Source organism: Dermacentor andersoni, chromosome 10 (assembly GCF_023375885.2).
Source record: "Dermacentor andersoni chromosome 10, qqDerAnde1_hic_scaffold, whole genome shotgun sequence".
Taxonomy (NCBI): Eukaryota; Metazoa; Arthropoda; class Arachnida; order Ixodida; family Ixodidae; genus Dermacentor; species Dermacentor andersoni.
Window position 1 is genome coordinate 6,568,348 of NC_092823.1, and position 26,607 is coordinate 6,594,954.

The 26,607-nt window shown below is 49.0% G+C and overlaps 2 protein-coding genes across 2 annotated transcripts in view; one reads left to right on the forward strand and one right to left on the reverse strand.

Annotated features, from left to right (window-relative positions):
* Positions 1-10,056: 10,056 nt before the first annotated feature.
* Positions 10,057-26,607, forward strand: part of LOC129382047 (uncharacterized) — a 61,741-nt gene continuing 45,190 nt past the window's right edge. The window contains exon 1 of the mRNA XM_055065389.1: positions 10,057-10,502. Within this exon, the coding sequence (XP_054921364.1) occupies positions 10,137-10,502 (366 nt within the window). The 5' untranslated portion in view covers positions 10,057-10,136. The remainder of the gene's footprint in view (positions 10,503-26,607) is intronic.
* Positions 24,728-25,400, reverse strand: LOC140213654 (uncharacterized). Its single transcript, XM_072284904.1, has one exon. It carries the CDS (start codon positions 25,389-25,391, stop codon positions 24,744-24,746), a length of 648 nt encoding a protein of 215 aa, XP_072141005.1. The 5' UTR covers positions 25,392-25,400; the 3' UTR covers positions 24,728-24,743.

Genomic DNA, 26,607 nt, shown 5'->3' on the forward strand with positions numbered 1-26,607 from the left:
GTAAGCTGTCACAAAATGTTAATGCCAGCACTAAAAATGCATCTTTGGGTTTGAATGCTGCAGCTCACTCAACAGTAAACATTTGGGTAGGCTGTGGTTATACTGAAATGATGGAAGACAGCACAGTATCTCTTTCCATTGATTTTAATTTCTTGTACTGCTTCTACTTTACATTGCTTGGTGGCAGCCTAAGAACTTTGTGCAAGGCCCTGTTACAGAATCAGACAGCATTTTTTCTCTGTTTTTCCGTGCTTCAAAATGTAGTTCTCAAGATGTGCTGATTGTTTTCATCTATGGGAGTATCTTGTGTTGTTATATTACTATAATTTGCAAACCAAGAAGTCACAGCAAATGGTTTCAGAAAGCTTATGTTCACACTGTCGCAGACAAATGAACACTGGAAGACTTGGCAACAGTCATAATTTTCCCACGGACATCCGTGAAGTAATGATCATAAAATTTTGATTACGTTGAAGTGCGCAACTTCTGGAAATGCAGAACACAATTAAGTGACCTTAAGTGGACTGAAGTGAGTTTCAACTGAACCATTCATCAAAGGACACAAGGGTCGTGTTTAGTCCTAGTTTCTTGGCACATTGAAAAGTTTGTTTACAAGGCCAAAACGTTTTGTATTAGAAGAGCATACCTTTATTGTAGTGTCATGGGAATGAGCAAGTGTAATTAGCTGAAGCATCTAAACAAATTCTCCCTAAATTAAACAGTGGTACTTCTACCACTTCATTCTTAGGTTATTGCTAGTGCAGATAATGTAATTTAAACATACACAGATGAGATCATTTGTCATAATGAGAATATTTTCTATATTCCACTTCAATCACTATATCATTGTATGATTCTTGAAGTTAATTTTTTGCTTATACAAGAAACATTACAATTGTTTTCAGCTACAATCGAGCACTGTGGCCAACAGAAGAATGTGGATGTGTCCGACACACTCGAGAATATGCCATGGCTCCTCACTGAGAAAATACAAGATGTCTCGAAGGCCCTTCGAAAGATGGAGTTCAAATAAATAAAACAAGCTGAACTGCCTTTGTTGCCTGAAATCCATCAGCAGAAGACACCTTTGGTAGGCTTCTACTGTGACCAGTTGCCATGGGGACCAACTGGAACCAGTTGTAACTGGGACTAACTGGGAGTTGTTCCATAAACCAGTTGAACTGGGACCAGTTGCATCCCAGTTGCAAATTCACCTCGGTTACCATACGGTAAGGGCCTAACTGTGTTTTGCATTATTACCCGTAATGTAGCTATGTCAATCCTGTGAGAGAAAAACTTTCACTACACTCCCACAGAAGGTTACTTTTGGAATCCCTGCAGTGAAAAGGCACATAATGAAGTGGCACTTGCAGGTGTGGCTGATATCCAGTGCCTGCTAGTAGGTGGGTACGTTTCTACAGCAAATTTAATGGGGTACCAGAGTCGAAATACTAATGGTTGGTCATTGATTCACCAGTAATATCTAAGACTGCCTACACGTTGAGAGCTTTGGCACATAAGCAAGTATGCCTATTGCAAAACCCAGTGCCCATTATCCAGTGTCCAGTGCATAGAGTTGTAGGAAACTCTATAGTTCAGTGCAGCGCCGGATTATGGGCCCAGTGCCGCGCGCTGGATGCTGGAGCGCTGGGCAGGCGCGGCGAACTGGGAGGCGCTGGGTACTGGTGTGAAAAACAGCTCTAGCGCGTTAAATACGCGGTGCCTGGACACCGTATATATATATATATATATATATTGAGAACAGAAAGCAACAGAGAGCGTTTTGGTGCAATAAAAAAGAAAAAAAACGTAAAAATAAATAAGCTCCGAGCAGGATTCGGTCGTCGGACCTACAAATCCCAAGCCCGGTACTTCACCACGACCCCACGCCAGGAGCCGAACGTGGGCGCATAATTTCCACGTCAAGGACCGAGAAGCAGTTTTAGTTTCACAGAGATGCGTCTCGCTCAGTCATGGTATATGCGCTATTGCCCTGCAACTAAAACTCGCGCCTGTACCACAAACAAAATTTTGCTGTCCATATTCAGTAGCATGCTCGGAAGTGCCACAACACCGATTTTCACTTGCGATTGGCATTTTAACTTCAAAAAGAGTCCTAAATGAACCGCCGACCCGGGACGCTGTATCAGCTGTTACTACCGCTTTGGATAGCCGTTTCTTTTTCTTCACGCGAAGGATATGCAACATTTCCTTAGTTCAGTGATGCCTTTCAGTCGACACGTCTGTCTATTCATAGATCTTCGTCACAGAAGCGCAGGCTAGGGCTGTGAGCCTTCGGCGACAGCACATATATACCTGTGTTTATGACGCGTCACATCGGCGCTCATCGCTACTTGTGCTGGCACGGTAAACATGAAAAAATGGTTTATTTAAGAACACTGATGCGAAAGCTGAAATATGGTGATTTATCCTTGTTAGACTTGATTCCTGAGCCTAGACGGGCCGAGAACGTGCAGACGTACTCGGCGGATACGCTTGGCCTAAGCTTCGGTGGGGGCCGATCTCGGCGCCTTTTTCCTGACTATCTTTTCAGTCCGCTGTTTCGATGCACTTTGTTTACGATTAGGCAGAAAAGCAGTCCACAAGCGATGCAAAAGCGTCCGCGGTCGATCGACGATACGGTAGGCATGTCGCCTGCAAAAACAGAGTGCGGCTTCGCCGCATAGATTTGGCTGCTTCCCAGGCAAGATCGAGGACCTACGCGCAACTCTGCTACCTTTGGTAGCATATACAGCAACTCTAGGCGAGGAGGTAGGGAGTTGCCATCTATCGGAAGCTCCTCGCTGGCGTAGTATGAGGGATCACGCGGCGCGCTCCTCATAGGTTTCGCTATCAGCGCTGACTGAAAACACGCGGGAGCTCTCCCGGACATTTCTGTAAGTACTTCCGAAATGAGAGAATGTTTTTACTGTCTAAATTATAATCTTGGGCAAACTGAAAGCACAGAATCGTTTACAGACGCTATCTCTTTACCGAATACGTACAGTGAACGCCACTGTGCGCGGTCGCCGCGATGGAGTCTCCCCAACCGGCTTCTTGCGTGAAAGGTAGGCAAACGCTGAGAGCAAACTATGTGAAATATGTTCTTATAGTGTTTGCACAACTAAATGGAGCGTAATAAAATGAAGCCTCAATGCAGCGATCGCACAGCTTCGCAGCGATCGACTGCGCGTCTGCATGCTGTTCCGCGCACTGTTGCGCTTTCGCCGCGTGCGCGTTTTCGCACCGTGCCATGAGCTTTAGGCCGCAGAATATGAGCATTTGACAGTATACAAGCAACCATTGTTGCGTGGGCGCTATGAGAGCTGTTCAAAAATAATTTCATTGTAAAGACTTCAGCCGCCGTGGTTGCTCAGTGGCTATGGTGTTAGGCTGCTGAGCACGAGGTCGCGGGATCGAATCCCGGCCACGGCGGCCGCATTTCGATGGGGACGAAATGCGAAAACACCCGTGTACTTAGATTTAGGTGCACGTTAAACAACCCGAGGTGGTCGAAATTTCCGGAGTCCCCCACTACGGCGTGCCTCATAATCACAAAGTGGTTTTGGCACGTAAAACCCCATAACTTAAAAAAAAAGAAATTGTAGAGACTTCGACGCCTACGCGGGACTGTGATTTGCCGTCGCGACGATTCAATGTTTTTTTTCTAAATTATTGGACGTTTCAATATTATTTCTCGAGTTGCGTCGCACTATATGTTTATCGGTGTTCTCAGCGTGCGATTTCTCGCTGCTTCTTTTTCTTGTAATCCAGTGCATTATTTCATAACACAAACATGACCGTATGCCATGCTTCTTTTTTTAATGTGCTTCTTACCGCTCAGAAGACCACTTACCACTCAGAAGACTGCAAAGAAGACTTCTTACCACTCAGAAGACTGCAAAGTAATACTTACATCCACGGAATCATCATGCATAGACTGTACCCAACGCTACAAGGCTACCACTGTCCAATGTGCGGCGTACCGGACACCTTACCGCATCTGATCATCGAATGTCCATGGCATCTAGACAAAGACGCATTGCCTTCACCGAGAGACTGTTACAACGCCAGACAAAGCGAAGACCTCATAGAAACGTGGGAGGCCAAGCTCGTCTCCGAGGACCTGGAACAACAACGACGCCTCGTCGCCAGGGCCGGAGGCAGCGAAGGCCAGAGGGTTTCTGGAATGAGGAGACCTCCCACCGAGAGTAGAACCGGTGCTTACTCCGGAATACTGTTTCCAAAATAAATGCTTATTCCTCCTCCTCCTCTTACCGCTCCATTTCCACTCCAGTGAACTTGCCAGTATCTATAGACCGTTTCATCGGGCGAGGAGGAAAGTGCGCGCGGAGAGCCTTTCCTCCTCTCTGGCTTGGGCGATCCGGCGCGTCGCTGCTTGAAAGTATTGCTGTCGCGTGCTGCGGAACGATCTCGAGATGTTTTAGATCTTACTTTGTGAAATTTACGCCATGTTCGTTGATATAAGGTCCTCAGGGAAGCCTTTCGGTGCATCGGTAACTACTGTAGGCAGAAATATGTCTTGGGGGCGCAAAAATGTGACACGCATAATCAGCCGCGGTGTACGCGCATTATCAGTCGCGGTGCGTGTATGTGTTGTTTACTATTTTGCTTATATCGATTTTAATTCAACAAAGAAAACCGGCGTCTCTGTATTACCAACATTAAATGGTAAACCAGCTCACTGTCTGATCGATTGGCGTAGGGAGTAAAACATAAAACATAAGAGCGCATGCTCGTGCACGGCCAACCTAAGGCAACCACGAAACATCTAAGTGGCAGTCGCTATCAAATATTTGTGATGCATCGGCATCGTTCTCGCGCATTTCAAGTCTAGTAGGCTTGAAATTACCATATGTCTACGCAAGGCTTCCTGCATGAGGCCGATGGCGCTGCTCAACACTGCGATCACTGCGGTTGGTGAACCAGCACGATACACATATAAGCTGTGTGCTTCGGCATTGCCTTTTTGGCCTGTATACAGCCATGATATATGAGAAGATTTGCATAAAAAGAATGCGATGGCTATTTTTGAGCGCAACGTTTCCGTAATGCGTGTGAGTGCGTCGTAGAGAACTGAACGAAAACAACCGAAAAAAAAAATTCGGTTATCATCATCTTTCTCTAAAAAGCAAGAGAAAACGGGCTAACGCCGCACAACGTTTATAAATATATAACGGCTGATGCCGTATGCTTGTACCATGCGCTATATAGAACAAAGATATCTGTAATCCAGCACCTACTACTGCATAGGACGCTCGCGCAGTTCGTAAACGGTCGCTTTGCTGGACAAGCTTAATTCAGATTGTAAGGTATGCTGCTATTACTAGCCAAAACTATTTTATTCATGAGTGGAAACCTCATCCATCGAACCAAATAGTCACGCAATGTAACCTGCAGCGAACAGTTTGAACGCTTGCCAAAGTATAAGATCACAGCTCCTATCGTAGCAGAACGGTACCCACGCTGTTACAATCGTCGCGTATGTTTCATGGCTCCTAAACCGGAGCTTAGAAATAGAGGATAATACTGCAATAAGGTCACATTAGTGATTGGAACATTTAAAAATACACAATTGATCTCCGAGGCTGATTGTAGGCTCAAATATGCGAGCACACATTGCGCTGCGTGTTCCGTCCACCTCAACGCCAGCAGGAATTCCGGCCATGACGCCTTAAACCACTCCAGCACGTCTCACAGAACCGTTTACCACGTAGAAGACGCACGTCATACTAAACAGACCGCACGACCGCGAAAACAAACGCCAGAACCTACCGCCGAGCGTATACCTGCCATGCAAAAAACCGCTTTCACCCAAGCCAGTATGGCGCTGCTCATATGCGGCGCCACTGCGTTCACAATATGGCGGCGCCTACGAAAAAACGGTCTATAGCATCGAGAAGTTCATAGACCAAACCGTCATGACATTAGTCGGGCAGCGGACTCGGGCGAGCGTCTCAGTGCGCGTTTTTCGAACATCGCAGACCCGGCGCCGTAGTAGAAATCTTCCTCGCGTCTGTGCACGCTTGCTGCATACCCGAGTCCTAGCCGATGACTGTTTGCCGGTTTTATGTTTCGGAAGCCAAGCTTCACGGAGCTTCTTGTCCTGCAGGCACGTATGAATAAGGCTGACACCGGGCTCCGTTGCGTACGTCTGCCACTGCGGCACTGAGCAGCAGCCTACCATGTTGCGCGCCTTCAAAGGCAGCCACTACCTATTGTAGTGCTTTCAAGCGTTGTAAAGGAGACACTCGAAGCGGGAAAATCTCGCCACTAAATGAGGACCGAAGCGTACGAAGGAATTTAAACTCTTGTTTTCAGCTCGCTTCGGCGCCAGCTTTCCCGTGGTGGAGCTCGAGGCCTATACACGCAGGTTTTTCTGCGCCAAATAACACAGGGTGCTTTCACTGATAACTTGTGATAAGCGCATGTGCACATCTTCTGTCAGACTGTAAGGTTTGGCAACCAATACGAATGCGGCATCGTGGCAAAAACGGCTCACGTCACAAGTAAAATTACGAGTTCTCTTCATTCTAATCAATAAAGCCTTATTTTTATTTGCTGCTATACGGAGAAACGTGTTTATCCGAGCTGCGGTACCACCAAAAGATTGGGAACAGAATAGAGCACGCTTCGCGTCGATTCTTGGCGTCACCATAAAAAAAAAAAAAAAAAAAAAAAAAAAAAAAACATAAGACCGCGATGAAGCCCGTGCCAGCGAAACCTGTTGGTCTGCACTCGCAAATGAGAGGGTTGAGGGATGAACGTCACTGGTCCACTATTTCATACTTATTTCGCTGCTGCCATACTGGGCGCCGCTCGCAGTGCCAAAGTACTGTAGGTTGTAGCACCCAAAATGATTTTGTTTAAGTTTTTGTTGAGTTAATAATATGACTTTGAGTCCTCAATTCTTGGAATTGAAGTGCTTCCTCTATAAGTACTAACTAAGGAATTATTAAGGATATGGTTATTACTTATCTGCTATATTTTTCACGCTACCGAGTTCCTAGTAATCACAAAGACACATAACTTCATAGAATGTCGCGAAATATCCTTACAAAATTCACCTTTTTATTTGTAAAATTCTGTGCAGCTGACACAGACACTGTACTTGTGACATGAAGTCACACAACAGCTTTCTGAAACTTTCGAGGGTAGGAAGGAAAGCGTGAAACGTAATGGCAGGTTTCGCAGCGGCTTCATCGGAGCGAGCTAGAGAGGGGAAGTAAAAACGAGCTGAACACCGCGGCGCCCGCGACTGTATAGAGCCTGTCGAGTCATACGCCGCCAAACTCTTCGGCCGCACCGAGTCTGAAGACGATCCAGAGAAGCCCATTCGCGACTTTTGACGGCCCCACTTATGCAACGTCGCTCTCAACGAACGCTTCGCCGTAAACGCGAGCGCCGGGCGCGCTAGTTGAACGCCCTCTTGCTGCTGTCTTTGTTCGCTGCGCGTTCTGCGCGGAAGAGGGACCCAAGAGCCCCAACGCCTTACAACGCCTCAGTGTATGTTTAGCGACTCCTACTCCCAGCATGAACGCACAGCACGAGCGCACCCCACACGAAACGTTCCTCTAAGGCGAGTAGTTTAGCGACCATTTCGCGAATAAAATTTTTTAGCCCGCACATTCGTGCAATTATTTCGTGGGGTGTTGATAGAGCTGCAGCCGACAATTCTGCGGCCCAACGCATCGGGTACATGAGCTCGGGCTACGGGATACTGGAGCATTCTTTGCCATTTGCGCCGAGTCAAGCCGGCGGAAAGAGGGCTGTCTTCAGGCGTATGACACCCCCCCCCCCCCCCACTGGCCCCTTGCACCCGGCCCCCCCCCCCCCCCCCCCCTGTTGCTACGCCACTGACGGGAACACCAATGGGGCCCAAGAAAATTCGTGAAATCATGGTTCATCCGCCGCAATCAATCTTCATGCAATTCTAACCGTGGCCCCCTGCCGGCTGTTTACGGCAGTATCATACATAAATAGGATGTATTTCTCATTTGTTGCCATTTGTGTACTGACGATGCCACCCGCATAGGTGGCGAAACGTTTATGTTTTTGTTATTGTATTGTTGAGTAAAGCCAGTGAAAACAACACGTTGAAGTATCAGTTCTCCTTGCTTTTGGAACATTTTTTTCACGACTTCTCTCAAGTTAGCATCATGCTCAGGTTGTGACTGACCCCTTACCAAAATGTCATCAAGGCAACAGACAGCATTCTTACAACTCTTCAAAATTTGTGACATCGTTTCCTAAAATACTGCTGGCGCGGATGCCAACCCATAACAGACACGTTTGAATCTAAATAAACCTTCATGGGTTATGAATGTAGTGAGATCTCTACTATCTTCTTCCAGTAAAAGCTGATGATAAGCAGATGCTAGATCTAGCTTACAAAAATAAGTGGCACCATGAAACATCTGTAATATTCCTCTACATGCGGCAAAAGTTACCCATCAATGACAATTACCTTATTTGGTTCCTGTAGGTCCACACAGACCAGGATGGCTCCATCCTTCTTGCGCACCACAACGAGTGGAGACACCGACTCAGAAGCCTCGACGCGCTCGATGACGTCGCAGTCCTCTAGACGTCGCAGTTCATTTGTGACCTGGTCACGGAGAGCCAGGGGTAGCCTGCGCAACTTTGAAGCTACACCTTGCCACACCTTGCCGCCGATGAATTCGAAGCACAATGTTTTTGACGAGACCCAACTCGCCACTGAAGAGGTGATCAAAACCCGGAGGTACACCTGCAAGGCTCTGTACTGAAGGAAGCGATGCCAGACATGGCAGCGACGTAGCGTCGATCGGTATACCCAGGCGTTGGGTGGCGTCTAGCCTCAGCAGCGATGTTCCCTTAGTCGTTACGGGAAACGTGACGGAGCGCGACCTTTGGAAAAACTTGACAGTGGCTTGAAACAGAGCTTGAATGTCGATGCGTTGCTTGGAGCAATTTCTCAAGTCCACTACTGTTTTTGCCAGCGTGTGCTGTCCACGAAAATAATTTCTAAAATCTTCGGCAGTCATCAATGACAAAGATGCTCCCGTGTCCACCAGCGGTCGCATGCAGACGCCGCTAGCCACGACCTGAACTTCCAGATCTTGTTTAGTTTCAAATGCGCTTACCGTCAAGACAGGCGCGGACGGCTGCCCTGCGGAAGTTGACGAAGACAGTGTCCCTGCGGCAGAGACATACTGCACAGCTGTTCGGGGTTTTGGCATAGTGAAGCGAAATGGCCCAACGTGTGGCAGGCGTTGCAGCGCCGATTTCTTGCTGGACAATTCTCGTAAGACGTGATATGCTTCGTGCTGCCACACTGATCGCATGCATAACGTTCGAAATTAAGGTCTTTCTTCGCGTCCTGCTCTTCCCGGTGATTTACCCAGGACTGCGAAACACCACGGTTCCCGGAGGAACATCGTGAGAAATGTCGACCGTCTTGACGACTTCCCGTAAGAGGTCGGCCAGCAAGGCGGCATCCCAGGAGAAGTCGGCCATCTTGGCCCGTCGACAGAGCGCCATGTTGGGATGCCTCGATTCTTCGTACATTTTCAGAGCCGAACGCGGGGTTTGCTCGATGCAGAGCTTCCAATGAGCGGTCAATTTCTTCCGCCTTTTCCAGGGAAAGGTTTTCATCATAGGCTAACAGCTGCTCGCGAACGCTGGCGTTCGCTACTCCATGGATAGTCGGATCTCGGAAGCGCTCGTTGTTAGTCGTGCCGAAGTTGCACTGGACTGCCTTTTCCTTCAATTCCGCAACGAATTCAAGAAATCCTTCCCTCTCAAGTTGTTTTCTGCTCGTAAATTCGTGCCTTTCCGCCAATACATTCGTTGACGCGGTAAACAGCCGGTCAAGACGTTGCACGCGTTTCTGGAATTCCGACGCGGCCGGAACCGTATCGGGTGACGCTGAAGCTTCTTAACCGTTTCTTTAACCGTCAGCTTCTTGGCCTATCACTATTAGAAGGTACGGGCCATGGAAAGTGGAGCGAGCAAGCAGCCTGGCAACAAAGGTCGATGAAGAGAAAGCAGACGGTCACGTGCCTCTTGTTCAAGTTTCCGCCGCGTCCTAGGGCCGAACCGGGGGTACTCGCATCTTCCCCGTCGGCGGCGCCATGGCGGACGACGACGATGACTCAGACGAGAAGTCGTCCATGTCCTCCACCATGTCCACGACTGGTGCCGGCAAAGGCAAGGCTGCCGGCGGGGGCTCGGGCTTCGGACTCTGCCTGTGCCTTGTGGGTGTGCTCGGCGTATGCGGGGCGTTAGCGGTGGCCGCTTTCCTGCTGCTCGACGAAGGCGGCGGCGCCAACAAGACGGCCAACGCGAGCGAAGCATCATCGGCAGCCTCCAGTGCGGCCTCGTCGGCCGCTGCGTCGGCGGCTTCCTCGACCGAGGCCGCCGCGCCGCCTGAGGGGGGCCGCGGGGCGACCGAGAACGCGCCGCGGCTCGACGCGTACGGGCGCTTCGCCCAAGAGGAGGTGAGAGGTCTTTACTCAGCATGTACCACAGTGCTCGGCGATACAAACGCGACAATCTGCCCGCATGGGCGCTTCTTGCACCATGCACCGCTGAGCGCAAGGGGCCAAATGCAGTCACAATGCGTCAGCAAGGTTTCCGATTTCATCGTATTGGGGGCGAGCTCCACCACTGGAAAAGCTGGCGCCACCGTCTGCGCGACGTGGCCTGGGGATCATGTGGACACAGCGGCCGCGTCGGCTGCTTCGGACGCGCCAAAGCGAGCTGAAAACGAATGTTTAAAGTCCCAGCTGCGCTGCGGTTCTGATTAAGTGGTGAGGCTTTATCGCCTTGGGTGTCTGCTTGACAACATTAAAGTACTATAATAGGTAGTGGCTGCCTTTGGAGGCGTGCAGCACGGTAGGCTACTTACTGATCGATGCCGCAGTGCCGGACGTACGTAACGGAGCCCGGTGTCAGCCTTATTCACACGTAGCCGCAGGATAATGAGCTGCGTGGAGCTTGGCTCGCGAAGCTTAGAACCTGCAGACAGCCATCCGCTACAACTCGGGTATGCAGCAAGCGCAGACGCGAGGAAGATTTCTGCTACGGCGCCGGGTCTGCGATGTTCGGTGAGTATAGCAGAAAACGCGCACTGAGACGCTCGCCCGCGCCCGCTGACCGGCTAATATCATTACGGTTTGGTCTATGAACTTGTTTATGCTAGATACTGGCAAGTTCACTGGAACGGTGACGGAGCGGTAAGACGCACATTAAAAAAAAGGCATGGTATATGGTCCTGTTTGTGTTATGAAATAATGCACTGGATTACGAAAAAGAAGCAGAGGGAAATCGCACGCTGCGAAGACCGATAAACATACAGTGCGACGCAACTTCAGAAATAATATTGAAATGTACAAGAATTTAGAAGACAAAAAAAGATTGAATCGCCGCGACTGCACATCGCAGTCGCCATAGGCGTCGAAATCACTATAACGAAATTATGTTTGAACAGTTCTGATAGCGTCCACGCAACAATGGTTGCTAGTGTGCTGTCAAATGCTCATATGCTGCGGCGTAAAGCTCACGGCACGGTGCAGAAACGCGCTCACAGCGAAAGCGAAACATTTTGCGCGGACATGTATGCAGACGCGCAGTCGGTACGTGCGAACCCGTGCGATCACTGCATTGAGGCTTCATTCTGTTATGCTTCATTTGGTTATACAGACAACCCTCTATAAGAGCATATTTCAGATAGTTTACTCTGAGAGTTTGCCTACCTTTCACGCAAGAAGCCGGTTCGGGAGACTCCATCGCGGCGACCGAGCGCAGTGGTGTTCACTGTACGTATTCGATAAAGAGATAGCGTCTGTAAACGATTATGTGCTTTCAGTTTGCCAAGATTATTATATCGACAGTCAAAAACTTCCCTCGCTTTGAGATAACTTACATAAATGTCCAGGAGGGCTGCCGCGTGGTGTTTTTATTAAGCGCCGTATGCGAAACCTATGAGGTGCGCGCCGTAGGTCCCTCATACTACGCAATGGAGGTTCTTCCGACAGATGGCGACTCCGTAAGTCCTCGCCCCCATACATTGCATCAGCTCGGTGTCCCCGTCAGCGCCCGAAAGCGGTGCAAAAAGTGCCGAAGGTCATGCGTATCGCGTTGCCGGAGCGGTGCCGGAGCGCTGTACATTACATTTTGGACTGTGTGGTAAAGCGCGAAGCGAAACAGGGAACACAGGAAAAAACGAGGACACGCGCTTTTCCTGTCCCCCCTGTCCCGCTTCGCGCTGTACCACACAGTCTAAAATGGAAAACCGACTAGCCCGAACCATCACCCTTCTAAATGTGCATCCCAACAATTGGAAATGGGTGATCTTCGCAATTGTGCCTTTTTCAATGAACGAAATAGACATAATCGATATGTCAAAGCAACACAAGCACGTGCAGACAGAGGAAGAACGTATTGACGGCTCGAATTCAAATACGACGCGCATGGAGTTAACGCAAAAAATACTCCTTACAAGCAACACCGTAAAACTACGAAAGAAACAGTGTAGCCAAAAGTTCATATAAAAGAGCGGTAGTGAACAAGTACAATTACAAGTAATGGAAGTAAAAAATGAAAATATACACCGAACGAAGTAGAAAATGAAAATCCTTCTCTAGGTTCTGACGAAAGTTTTAGAGCGCCGCTCTTAAGCCTGTTTCACATGCAAGCCAAGGTAAATATACCTGGTAGCGAAGCTTCCACAGAAGCCCATACGTTCAAAACATGGCGGTTCTTCGGTGGTTCTTCGGCGGTTCATGGGGCTTAGCGACATCTGTATGAGGAGGGAAAACTTCCGGCGGAAGAAAAAACAATGTGATGCTATATCCGTTAAAAACCGAAGTGACGTCATTTTGTTCTCGAAGGCGCTAAATTTGTTTTGGTGGCCTGCCATTAGAGCTGTATATTCAAGTACCCCGCAATTCGACTTGATGGGCGTTTCGAGCTTTCAGTGCGGAAAGCGATGCAAAAAATGGTCAGCCGTACGGGTGTCGAAATCGCTCTCCTGAATAGAACATACTTTCTTTGGAGGCCGACAAAAGCTTTAGATATGTACTTGTACTATCACCGGACAGCAAGCTCGTTGGCCTGCGCAGTCGCACGAGAACAGCTAAAGTAAGCAATTAACTGGCAGTCATAACTCAGTACTCCCGACTGAACAGGTTGAGAAACGACGAAGCTACTTCCGTCACGAAATTCAGACATACGTCGACAAGCAAAACCGCAACACGTGTGTTCGTGTGTGTGTGTGTGCGGGGGGGGGGGGGGGGGTATTCTGACAGGTGAACTTTACGACCGCGCCATTCTGCACACTTCAAGCGCTGCATTGCTTTGCAAGCGGCAGCGGCCGTAACGCCCCCTCTTACGATGGGCGCTGAAAAAAGGTATTCACTGATAATGACAAAATAAAATATCGTTTCTTTACTCGTCACGCATATATAAAATTGATTAGGGATTTTATTTTCGTTCAATGAATGTAGACTGTGTCTCGCGTTAATTAAAAAACGCTTTTTCCTTTCCCAACGTTTGTCCCCTCAAAACATAATCGCGCTTCTATCGCTGCTCCTGTAACCATAGATAAAGGATCTATAAACGGTGCCCATAACCATCCCTACTAGATTTTTCTCTATGTTGAATTCCAATGGCAGATCCAGATCAAGTTTTTCTGCTCTGTATGGAGCAATCCTATTCCAATGGCAGAGTGGGAGCGTGAGCTGTGTGTTCCAATGGCAGATTGGGACCAGCCGCTGATCCCGTGTAGCTCCGTGGAGCAAAAATATTTGCTCCGCCGAAATCGGCAGATTTGACCGGAAGTCCTCGTGACGTATTTCCTTCACCCGCCTCTGCTTCCTGTCACGGTCGCCTGTTTCCGGTCGCGGGCAGCTATGGACGACACAGGAAACGTGGACGCCGCTTCGCGCCGTGCGATTTTGTTCGCGCTCCTAGACAGCTCCGCTCAGACAGTACAATTTCCAAGTCGAGTGATCATTCTTCTGACAGGGACAGTGAAATGGGGTGGTGGGTTGCGCTTCCAAGCGCTTGTTCCTCTCTCTATCCTAGCGCCCTCTCACTTGATTTTCGAGTACTAAGTGCCCCCGCGGGAGCGCACGCATCCCCTTCGCAGATATGGTGCGCGCACGAGAGCGATCTCAGTCGGAGCGACGCGCTCCGTTCGTGATCCGGCCGAGCGCTGGCGATCTACCATTGGAATTCAACATAGTAACGTCGCCCATAACCACCCTTGCTGATGTCGATCGCAATTTGTTCTGAACCGCTTTTCGCCCAAAGCTTCACGACCTATTCGGATCGGGCCGGCCTTTGGATCGACCTCGTGCATGCGACGGCGCGGCGGTGGTCGCAGTGTTTCATCCGTGTAGAAAAACAACGGGAGAACCAGGGACGCTTCTGTGATGACGCCGCCAGTGGGGCGCTGCGATCGACCGGCGTGCCTAGCGCGCGAAATTTAAACGTGTTGTGCAGAACTTTCTGCATTTATAAACTAAAACGCTCTCAAAACACAATTGAAGTTATTATAATTTGCAAAAAATAAATAATACAAACTGTTAGGACACATCAATAATGCCGTCTAAGTTGCACGTTTCCAACCATAGATCATTCAGTGTTCCTGATATTCTGCTCAACGTTTCCTTTCCACAAGACAAACAAGCGCTCGTATGCTCGCTCCGTTCGCTAAGCACGCATATGTTTTTAGTATTTCTAAACACACGATGATGAAAAGCCCGGAAGGAGCACCTGCATTGTGCCTGGTGGATTGCACAGGATTTCCTTCATGTTGCATCAGCCAGAAAAGCGGTTGCCAGGTTTCACTGGAAAAAAATTACGGCTCTGTGACAAATGCAGGCGCCATCGTTTGGATATTTCGCTCCGCAAAACGGCATCGAAGGGCAAGAATACAGCCAATGGTCGCAATGTGCCCGATCTGAAGCAACCCGGAGTCATACACGCGCGCGCACGCACACACACACACACACACACACACACACACACACACACACACACACACACACACAAATACATTTACAACCCAGCGCTCGCCGTGCGCAAAAAGAATGTGCGAACGTGGCAGGAAAAACCACGGAAAGCATTCGGCGAGCTCCGAACGTACATGCATGACCTCCGCGACAACAATTGCCGATCTCGGAGGCCCTGGGTTGCGCCATTAGTTTTCCTCTTCCCACCAATGACTCCAGGGTGCAGCGACAGATGGCGCTACACTAGGCCGGCGTGCTCCAGCACCCCCGGCCATCATCGGGACCAGAGGTACGTTTTCGCCGCCGCACGACACCCACTGCCCTATTCCAGTATCCCGTTTCCGCGGCGAGTGTCGGTGTAACCGAGCGAACGCGGAGCACATCGGGGGATGAAAGACGCGCGAAGGAATGCAGAGGAGAAGTGTGCAGCGGACCCATGAGGCGGAAATAGGAGGAGGAAGGTACGGCGAAAGCATGAGAAGCGCAGCGCGGCGACGATGGCTACGCGATGGCGCCAGAGTAGCTCGTGGCGGCTGCTGTGAATCGCGCCCACACGTCACGCAGGCGCTGCTTCTCGCGATCTCCAGATTGGCGAGGCAGTCGCGCCACACCTTGCTTCATTTTCAACGGACAGGTTGTCCGCGCCAGCCAGTGTATCGGGAAATGAAAACACGTGTAGAGTTGCGCTCAAATTTCGCGTTAGACCCGGCACGTACCCAGTATTTCTTTTTCGGGAGGGCGGCAACCCCAGGTAACTTCTATGCAAATGAGGGGGCATGGTACCTTTACTAGCGCAAATGTGAATTGACAGTTTTAGTTACACGTACGCAGAGACTTCACGCAGGCAAACATGAAAGCTCGACGTACCATACGCGCACTGCACCTGAAACGCTTTTAGCTACACGTACGCGACGCACGCTAAAAGCGACCATGTATCGCCATCTATCGCCAGGTATAAACACTGCTGTAGCCATTGACATCAAAGACAAATCAAAGCCAAGCCAGTCGAGTTGGATTGGCGCGCGAAACACGTAAAAGTGTGTTCTTGTGCCGATCGGAGCTTCACAATGCCTAGAAGTGCTATACTATATGTTCTCCTTGAAGGGGTTGCACTCCCTTAGGTCTCGCAACAGATCCAAGTCGTCTTTAGAAAAACGGAGGCGCGGAGCTACCTTGTCGGCGTGTTTGGCTGCCATCTTGCAATGGTGCTCTCGCTTGCTCGAGATCTCTCGATACCGCCGCGCGGACGTCCCTACGTGCGCAAGGAACACACGCAAAGTTTTGAGTCTCACTCACGTGAGGCTCACGCAAACCCTTCGCGTTCTGCGTAGGCGCACTGCTCGCACGTAAGAGCTCTACGTACGCAAAGCCTTTACGTACGTAACTAGACAGTTTTAGTATAGCGTAAAGCAGCAAACGCAAAGAGTTAGCGTTAGCGTTAGCGTTGCGTGCACCACACTGCGTATGCGCTATACGTAAACGCTGCTGGAGCTCTTACGTACGTACGCTATTTTCAGGATTTAGCGTTGAACGCTAACGCACGCAAGGGGAGCCTTACGTACGGCAAGATGGCGGCGCCAGTTGAAGTGAGAGCAGCCCGCTTCGGATCTATCGCGTCATCTGCCTGCACTGCTAGGCTCTATCCTTCCCCACTAATGCTCGTGCTCGCCTTAGATTTGTGTGATGATGCTTCGGCAGCGGCGCACAGGTGACAAATGGGCGTTGTTTGCGATATACGTCCTCGATTAGCCGGGCAGTAGGCTTAACTAGAGGGTTTGCTAATGTTTGCTCATGTTTGCTGTATCCGCCTCGAGATGGCGCCCAAGTGTATTTCGCTCGTTCGCTTGGTGTAAAGCCGCATGTGAAGCCGATGCATGTCATGTTTTCCGCGGCAAAACACAGTAGTGTGGTCGGTGCTGTGGTCACAACGCGTGTGCGTTTTACCAACGACGACGATATGAACCTCGTGAGGGAAGTTTTCGCCTTGAACCCATTCGGATGGACGTCAAGGTGGGCGTCCGCTGCAAAAAAATGGAAAGAAGTGGGAAATCCGCTTTCTCGAAGCGAAATTGCCGGCGAAACGTCCCCTCCGGTATAGCTTCGACGTTGAGTGGATCTTGAGGACACGTATAACCTGCGCGGTCGCTCTCATTCCCGAAGCATGAGGGCGTCTATCTCATCCCAACTTAAAAAGGACACGTAATATGGGTCCCACAGAACACTCGATCGCGGCATGCCAAGATTAATCGGTGTGTTTCGCGACTCTCGACAAAACAACGCTCAAACCAAACACCTACATGCGTAATTAACGCAGCGACTGTGGCTTTCGATAAGCTTGACTTAGGTACACACTTGCGGATTCGGCATTGGATAAGCTCGACATTTCGTGTGGATTTGGCTTTCCAGTACTTTGTGTTTTTACATCTAGATGGCGCTGTATTTGTTTGCGTTAACGTTAACGCTTTTCTCCGTTCCGCTATTCTAAAACACTACCTTGTGCCGCGCAGTGCAGTCTTTCTTTGCGTTAGCGTTGCGTCGCACGCTAACGCTAACGCAAGGATTTTACGCTATACTAAAACTCTCTACTAAAACTGTCTAGTGCCGAGCGTTCGCCATAAAGACGCGAAAACGCGCAAAAGGCAATTGAAAACAATTGGAGGACGCTTAAGCTTCGCTTTTAAGAGTGGAACGCGATAGCATTCAAAGAGCCCTTACTACTTTTCGTGGTTTCCGGCAACTACACCTTATGTAACTGTAACGTTTACCGGGAAACGCTGGCTGCGAACGCTATGCACGAAGGCGAGTTTTCTGGTAGGAACTCTTGCGTGGGTCGATCTGCTGTTATCGTTTCGCACTTTGAATATTTAAGTCTGAAAAGAGCTAACATAAAGGACATGCGCTGTCAGTGTTCTTTTTTTTTTTCATTACATTTGTTTGTCGGCTGCCGTTCTCAAAATTCCGAGGAATAACTTCGTAAAGAATGAAAGACAAGGTATGAGCAACTTTGGTGGTAGAGATGTGGTTGGGTATGCGTGTTTGCAAATATGGTTCGAAATTCCTTTTGCCAAGGCGACGTCCGACACTGGATTTTCTGCAACACGGGCTCCTTAACGCTATCGCTTTAATAAGGCGTATGTCACAGGTACGCCTGTGAGACACGCGTCTCCTTTACTTGGCAAACAAATAACCTCATCAAATGGATTCGCGCAGGAAGAACACTGCAAAGAACAAGTAAGCGAAAGCGTAAAATAAAGATACGTTGTAGCATTTTTTTCAGTTAGATCTGGAAGAATTATAGAGAAATATATATTTGCGGAATAATCACAGCTCTTTTGGATCCCTAGTTTACTGCTCTACCAAGTACCAAAACCGAGTCGTGTTGTTATTAGGCAAGCTGCGTAACGATGCGCGGCCGCCAGGCCAATACAACCGCGCAAGAGTGCAGGACACCGCGGTTCTAGACGTGCCCACCAAGGAGAGTTAAACACCCACATAAGCACAGCAGAGAAGTGGCTACGTCAGGCGGCTGGACTGATAACTGTAGAAGCGTCATTCAAAACACACGGAGTTATTGTCGGCTTCCGGGAGCATTTTCTCTTTCTTTTACAGCGAAGCTGATTATGCGGACACTGTACAGTCGTTGCCGGGCTTCGCTAAAACGGGCCACGTGACCTAGCGGGAGAGAAAAAGAAGAGCTCAACAAGGGGAAAGGGGTGACTCCTTTCCCCCTGGGAGAATGCTATCTCAAACGCGAATCTTATACGGTTGTCACACGGTGCATTTTCGGGTGATTGAGCCAGATCGGCATTGAATTTATCGACGATTGATTACACCCTGCCGCGAAAGAAACGCACGTTATGCTGGCGGTTTGCGGCCTACGAACAGTGCCCAGTTATTGAAACGCGATACTAGTGGCGCATGGCTGCCGGCACTTCTTGCGCCACCAAGACGTACCGGCAGCTGCGTCAATCGTCAAACCAATCCACCCAATCACCAAACCATTGCAGCGACCGCATCTCCAGTGGCGGGCCTTGAGCCCAATATACGGAGCGTTGGATTAGTGGTTCCGCACATTCCATCCCAGCTACTACTATGGGGAGACCACGAGTAGTGCGTACTCCTCAGGAAGAAGCTGCCTACCACAAAGGCGAAAATGAGGTGAAAGAATGGTGAAAGAAAATATTTACTATATAGACTACTTGCGAAGTTTGACTTGCATGGTGCAACAGTCGGTGTAACTAATACAGATTTGCTGTTCGACCACCTTCACGGACTGGAAGGGGCGGTGATTTTTTAAATAAAAAGAAGTTGGTCCATAAATGTTTTCACAATGAACGGTTGAATTTGTTATTTCAACGCGACAGCGTTAAGGAGCTCGTGTCGCAGAAAAGCCGGTGTCGTCGGCGTCCGCGGCGTTGTTCGTGAGCGATAAATCCCGGCAGGCACTTCATGAATAAAAAACAACTTGCAAGATGGGCTGGGTGGGAATCGAACCAGGGTCTCCGGAGTGTGAGACGGAGACGTTACCACTCAGCCACGAGTTCTTTTTTTTTATTATTACCGCCTTGGCAAAAGAAAATACAATGTGACTATTACATGGCCATAACAAACAACTAGTCAATGCCGGATCAGTGTGGTGTGATAAGAACGATGTAGGCTAGTCACTTTGTCCAAAGCACTTAGCCAATCAGGAGGATCACTCTGTGCACAGAAAAATTCGCGTATATATAACACACTTTCAATGAAGTATTCATGTGCTGGGGCCTGAACAATGCGCTCATGTCTAATATCCATACGCGTTCGCCACACACTGTGCACGCACGGAAGCATTAACATATCGACAGGCACTCCCTCTGTTTCCGGGCATGGCAGGTAGCGTATCCCGAAAGCACTTAACGGCAATTCCTTTTTAAGGCTACGTTTTAGAATATCCCACAAAAACACTGCGTCATGACAGTCGAAAAAGATATGCTCAATCGTCTCCGTTTTTTTTCATATAAAGCAATTCACAGACCAAGGTACAAAAATGCCTTTGCTTTGCAGCCACGGTTTCACTGGGAGAGTGCCTGTATGTAGTTGAAAAAAGAAAGATTTAACAGAAGCTCTTACCGGCATTCGTTTAACTCTCTTAAGAACATCTCGTTCTGAACCTAAAACAAATACTGTACGATACAACGGTACAGGCAAAAATACATCAACGAGATCTTTGTACAACTTCTTACTAGTAACAGCGGCCAGATATTCACTAGAAAATCTTGCTTTTAGTATTTGGAAAGACGCGACCACTTCACGCAAAAAGGCACTTAAAGGCATTGGCCCCGCATACATGGACGACACTACATAATCAGGCAAGGCATCGCGCAGTCTAGCTTGAATCATTGTTCTCAGAAAAGCATCCTTTTGATCACGCAAAAAAAGAAACCTGCTTGCAATCTGTTTGAGGAACATATGTGACAACCCCAGCCCCCCCATTCAACACTCTATGGAACAGATTACTACGACTTGTACGTTCCCATGTTGAGGCCCAAATAAACATCGCAAATACTCTATGCAGCTTTTGCAGAGACATCCTCGTCAGACATAACGCTTGCATCACATAAAAGGTTTTCGCGACTAAAAACAAATTACACACGGTGGCTGTTGCGAACATCGAAAATTTATGCCCTCCCCATTTGCCGGTCTGGGCTTTCATTCGCACTACTTCATTGTCCCAATATTCTTTGCTATCTCGATAATGTTCGAGGGGAACACCTAAGTAGGTGCCTGGAGTTACCGCCCATTGCATGTTACAAAAGGTCTCAGGCTTGTATTGCCAATTCCCATGCCAAAAACCAAGACACTTGTTCCAGTTAATAGCACTTCCACTTGCAGTACAAAATTTTACAGCCTCTTGTACAACTGCTTTAACACTGTCATGGTCCGTACAAAACACTGCTACATCATCAGCATATGCTAAAACTCGCACTTCAGTTTTATGAAAAGTGTAACCCCGAATGTTTGGGCGGGATAAAGGGCAGCCTTGTCTCACAGACGGCTGCACAGGAATACCATCACTTAACTGCCTATTAATTATCAGCTTCGTTATACAACCATTGTACATCATTTTAACACCTTCTGTAATAACAGTTCCAACATTGATATGGTCTAGGATCGGGAACAGAACTTCGTGTACGACTTTATCGAATGCCTTGTGGAGATCTAATTGCAACATGGCCACGCGCCCATACATTCCGTCACAGCATTCAAGGACAGTTCTAGCTGTGTGAACATTGGTAAAGATTGACCTGCCTTTTATGCCGCATGTCTGATGTGGCCCTACAAGTGACTTAATAACACTTTGAAGGCGCCTAGCTAAAATCTTCATGAATATCTTATAATCCACGTTTGTTAGACTGATGGGACGGTATGATTCAACAGACTGTAACTTAATCGGATCATTCGTTTTAGGAATTAGTACCACGTGGGACGCTCGGAAGGATGGAGGACTTGCCTTCATTTCATAGAATTCGCTAATCAGCCTTTCAAGTGCAATTGCCATTTCTGTTCTAAAGGCTTTATATAGAGATTCACCGAGACCGTCTGGCCCGGGCGACTTGTTTGAACTAAGCTCCAGAATCGCTGATTCAATTTCCTCAGCCGTAATACTGGCTTCTAGAGCGTGCACAAGGTCATCCTCTAATCTTGGCGTCACCGATAGGAATTCTGTTCTGAAGTAGTCAGTGTTCGGAGTATTAAGGCTGAATATGTGTAATGTTCGACGAATGCCTGCTTGATTATTTCTCTTCGATTTGTGATTTCGTTTTGATAGCATATTTCCGTTATCTCTTTCGACAGAGCGCGCCTGAGCGCGCTGAGCGCGCGTTTGGTAGGCGTCTCTCCGGACCACAGTTTCTCGTTGCGCGCCCTTATCACTGCGCCACGGTACATTTCTTCGTCTATTGCCTCGAGCTTAGTTTTAGTCTCTTTAATTTCTTTTGTGAACAATCCCGGCTCATAGCACTCCGTACTTAGCATAAAATCTAGGGCACTCTGCAGCTCTTTAACTCGTTGTTTTTCTTTTCGCCGAAGCGCACATGATCTATCAATAGCGACTATTTTAATGTCACATTTGAACTGCTCCCATACTTGCATAAAACTTCCGGAGTTACTTCGCAGCATGTTCGCTATATAATCCTTGACTTTAGTCACGTACTCTTCACCTTCGAGTAATTTATCATTAAACTTCCATAAGTCCCAATTAAATTTCGCAGCTATTCTCTTCGTACCGATTGGGACCATGGCTAGGCAGTGATCACTAAAAGAGACATAGATCGACTGGTAGTCAGAACATAACAGCGAACATTCGACAGGAACATATATACGGTCCAATCTAGCATGACTGCCTCCCTGAAAGTGAGTGTACATTGCCTGGCCTTCATGCGTCGATATCAAGCCTACATCTTCAAGGTCGTGCTCACCTATAATTTCGGAAAGTAACTCGGCGCTCCGATCTCGAAAGCAACGGTTTGTTGTCCTATCCTCTGGTCTACAGACGCAAATGAAATCACCAAGCAAGATCACCCGCCTTTCAGTAAGCAGGACAGGCTTCACCTGTCGGAAGAATCTCTCCCTTCAGCAATTGCATTCGGAGCGTATACACACACAGCTCTCCAAGCCACTCCATCCGATTCAAAATCACACATTACAAGACGCCCACTTTCACACGAGAACACAGTATCAACAGCCCCAATACCATTTCTTAAAAAAATAACGCATCCACCCGCTCTTCCAACAGCATGACATACGCAAACGCTGTATCTGCTACGATAGACCGCTACCATTCTGTCTGTTTGTTCTTCGTCTTCAATTTTAGTTTTCTGAACCGCGAGCAAATCTATTTCGTTTTCTAGCAGAAGGCGGTTCAGTTGCAGTTGCCTTCTACGCGCCGACAGGCCCCTTACATTAAGCATAGCAACACGTAGGCTGGACGTGAGGTTGGTAGCCATCTAAGGAAAAGGGAGACGCCGATCAGTCTACTCGCACATCAAACAGGATGAATCCATATCCATTAAGGCGTTTGAGCTTAGTACTGACCCGATCAAAGACCGGGCTTCAACCGTTGTGGCAAAAGAAGCCTCCGCTAAGGCGGAGGGAGAGCAGACGCAGTACTGCGTTCCGGTGGCAATTTCGGTTTGGGCTTGAACGGTCCGCGGCGCGTTGAAGGTGCCTTCGGCGGAGGCTCCTCGCCGCGTTCACCGACCAGTCTCGGTTCCTGATTATCCGAATCCTCGTGAGCCCGCTTCACTGGTACACTTGACGCTGCGGGCATATCGGTATCGGCGTCTTCCTGGTTGTCGCCCTGCTGCCCAGTCGTAACCAGGCTTACAGCAGTCACGCTATCCGCTTTTTCCGGAAGGAACGCTCGCTTTCATGCGACGGCCGGCTGGGTTTGGTCCTTACCGGCTTGGCTGGCATCTGCAAGGGGTGCGGGTGCGGTTTCCTTGGATGTTGACTCCTTGGTAGCATCATCTCCCCCACTTCCGCGGGTTGCTTCGACCGCGTCTGCTTCATCCATGATGTGTTCGGCCGCTTCATCACTTCGTGCCTGGCCCGTAACATTAGCGTAGCTACGCACGCACTGGCTCTCATCGTGGCCGAAACGCCGGCATAGCTCGCAGCATGGCACCCGACACTCACGGCGTATAGTGTTCCTGTATATGCTCCCGCAGGGAGCAGAGTTGCGCATAACTTTTTCGGCGCCGCTCGCACCGCTATTGGCCGAGCGCGAAAAATGACGTCAAATGATCCGCGCCGCTGCGAAGCCAACTTTACGGGCGCATCGCCGACTCATGCGAACTCATCGTTTCCGTCAGTACCATCGCCATTGCAATCAGTGGACCGTCGATCGTGAGTTCCGAGGAGCAGCTAGAAGCTCTTGCATCTTGAATCTTTTTCTACTTGCAGATTTGCTGCTACTAAATAGTAAGCACTACTAAATAGTAAGTACTACTAAATAGTAATAGTAAATAAAAGTAAGCTTTGCTTAAAATGTGCGCATGTCAACATTTGAAATGCCCTTAAATCTGTGTCTGCACCGCATGTATCGAAAACGTGCAGCTGTTGTGAACGATGGTTAGTGATAAATGGCGCTCTGTTAACAGTCACTCACATAACTGCAGGCACGATAGCTCTCTTGGCGACGGTCATTAATCGGCTGGTTTCGGCAGCCAAAATGCGCTAGGTGTCCACCTTACGTGTGTGAAGTTTTAAACACTCTTTAAAACATTTCTTGCTTTCTGACCATGATAAGACAACTTCATATGCATGCTGAAAATCATTGCACCGCTTTTTGTGGCAACGTACTGCGCGTTTGCGAGCGAACTTCGGAGCTGTTCGAGCCACGGGAGTATTTTATTTTGGGGAATCGAAGGCGGTCCTACCCCCTATTTGTACTTTCGTATGCGTGTTTACATAGGTACATACAAAGTTTCGGTTGGTTGGAAGCCCACCCCCTCCGGCTGCACGAATGACTCGTTCGAGCGTTATCTGTATGAAGAAGTGCCCTGTTGCTAAGCGCCTGCGAACAATTGGCGCTTGTAGCTCCCGACCACTAGAGAAAAAGGCGGAACACCGCGCGGCATTTGGCTCCTGCGCGCGCGAGGAGTGGCTTCGCTGCAGAGCTGGATCACGGCGGCGGACCTATGCGCAACTCTGCTCCCTGCGGGAGCATATACAGGAACACTAACGGCGTATATGTCCTTTTCCACGGCACCGAAGGCAGAGCGGAGCCCTACCAGGAACATGGACGAGAGCAACGTCATCACCAACACGCAACTGATGGGGCAAGTCCTCGATGGTAACACCCACCTTCAGTTTCAGTGTAACCGACCGTGTTGTTGAAGCCTTGTCGACGCAGCCTTTAACCTTCCATTTATCGCGGGTTATTTCGGTCACTTTTCCGAACGCTGCTAATGCCACTCGCACGTCGTCGTCTTGCACACCGTGGAGCAGCCAAAACAGCTTCAGCCTGACGCCTCGGTTGGTCGGGTCAATAACCACGCAGCGGTGGTCTTTCACATTGAAAGCTTCGGCCTGCAGAATCTTTGCCTTCGCTCCTTCGCTGTTGAAAGTAACGGCCCACAGGTGGTTCATCTGATATGCCCCAAGGGCAACCACATCCGGCAGCAATGACAGACGCGCTAAAGCGTCGCGAAAATGCTCGACGCGATATGGCCTGGCGGTGACATCACCATGCAAAAATACTGTGTTCAAAACACTCGAACCTGATGGCAGATGCGGGACAACCATTTCATAATCCTGGGCAGGCATTTCAGTGCTCCTGATACCGCGACCCGGCTGGGTCGCTAAAGCCGCTCCTTGGGAGCCCATGAAGCACACGTCCGTCACGCTCGGTGGCCGGAAGTCGACTCGACGCTCACCGCGTCCGATGCGGGGCGCCTCGTTAAGTGATCGCTGCGCCGTAGCCCATTGTCTTACACCCCTTGGCGGCATAGAGAGGAAACTCTATGCTTGGCGGGTCGACGGGAACGCTGTCGCGTTCCACTCTTGAAGGCGAAGCTTAAGCGTCCTCCAATTTTTTCTCTTTTCCTTCCTGCTTGGCTTTTGCCTCGGCTCTCTCCCTTAGTAGATCGCTTAATTTCTCAACTCCTTGCCACTCTTGTTTCCAGTTTGCAATTTTGCACGAACAGTTCTGTACAATTATATAATAAGGGAAAACCAGACGAGGTAACGGGTGACCGTCATATTGCTTGTGGGTTTAATGGTTATTGCAGGGTTTGATGATGGACGCTGTTTCGCATAATTTTCTTTTCCATCTTATCTAACCCATATCACGGGTATGTGGTTCCGAGGATCTGCCAGCGTATCAGCGATCCGTCACAAGAGAAAATAATGAAGAAAAAGGAAAAAAAGCAACTGGCGTTTTCTCCGGCCGCAACTCGTTCCTCGAGCATACAGGCCAGCTGACTACGAACCGAATCCCTTTCCTGGTCCCTGGATCAGTCTGAACAAAGAAGGTTGAACTAACGAAGCAAGAGCGATGCCCATGATTTTTGCAATAGATGGGGACGTAAAACTTGTTGGGCATTATAAACAAAATAAAATATTTTAATTAAACAACAAACTACGCCCTGCGTGCTGCACCTAAGCATTACAACTGAACGTATCTCGAGTTAATCGCGCGGGCACCATATAGATGAGGAAACTGGCCTTCAAACCCCAGGAGATGCCAAAAAGGAGTGAAATAGGCAGGAAAATGCTCACTTACGTATAGCTGTAAAGTCACGAGATTGATTGGAATGTGTATGAGGAGTGGTGGCGTGGGCGGAGAGGGGGGGAACGCTTAATTTCGGGGGTGGGGCCTCGCCTCCCCCCCCCCTCTCCCCCGGGTACGTGCCTGTGTTAGGCAATACCGTAATCGTACAAATAAGACTGGTTGGCTGCCTTGGTACAGCTCTCTGATTGGAATGCTACAGCACATGTCGGATCGCGAAAAAAGAATAACCCCGTACCATCTACAACACTGCGCATCGTCTGCGTTTTAGCTTCATTGCAAGAGACAAACGTAGAAAGAGCAGCTCTGGCT

What these genes read in the sequence shown, in the direction of transcription:
- LOC140213654 (XM_072284904.1), bottom strand. Translation starts at nt 25,391, where the DNA reads ATGGGCTCCCAAGGAGCGGCTTTAGCGACCCAGCCGGGTCGCGGTATC.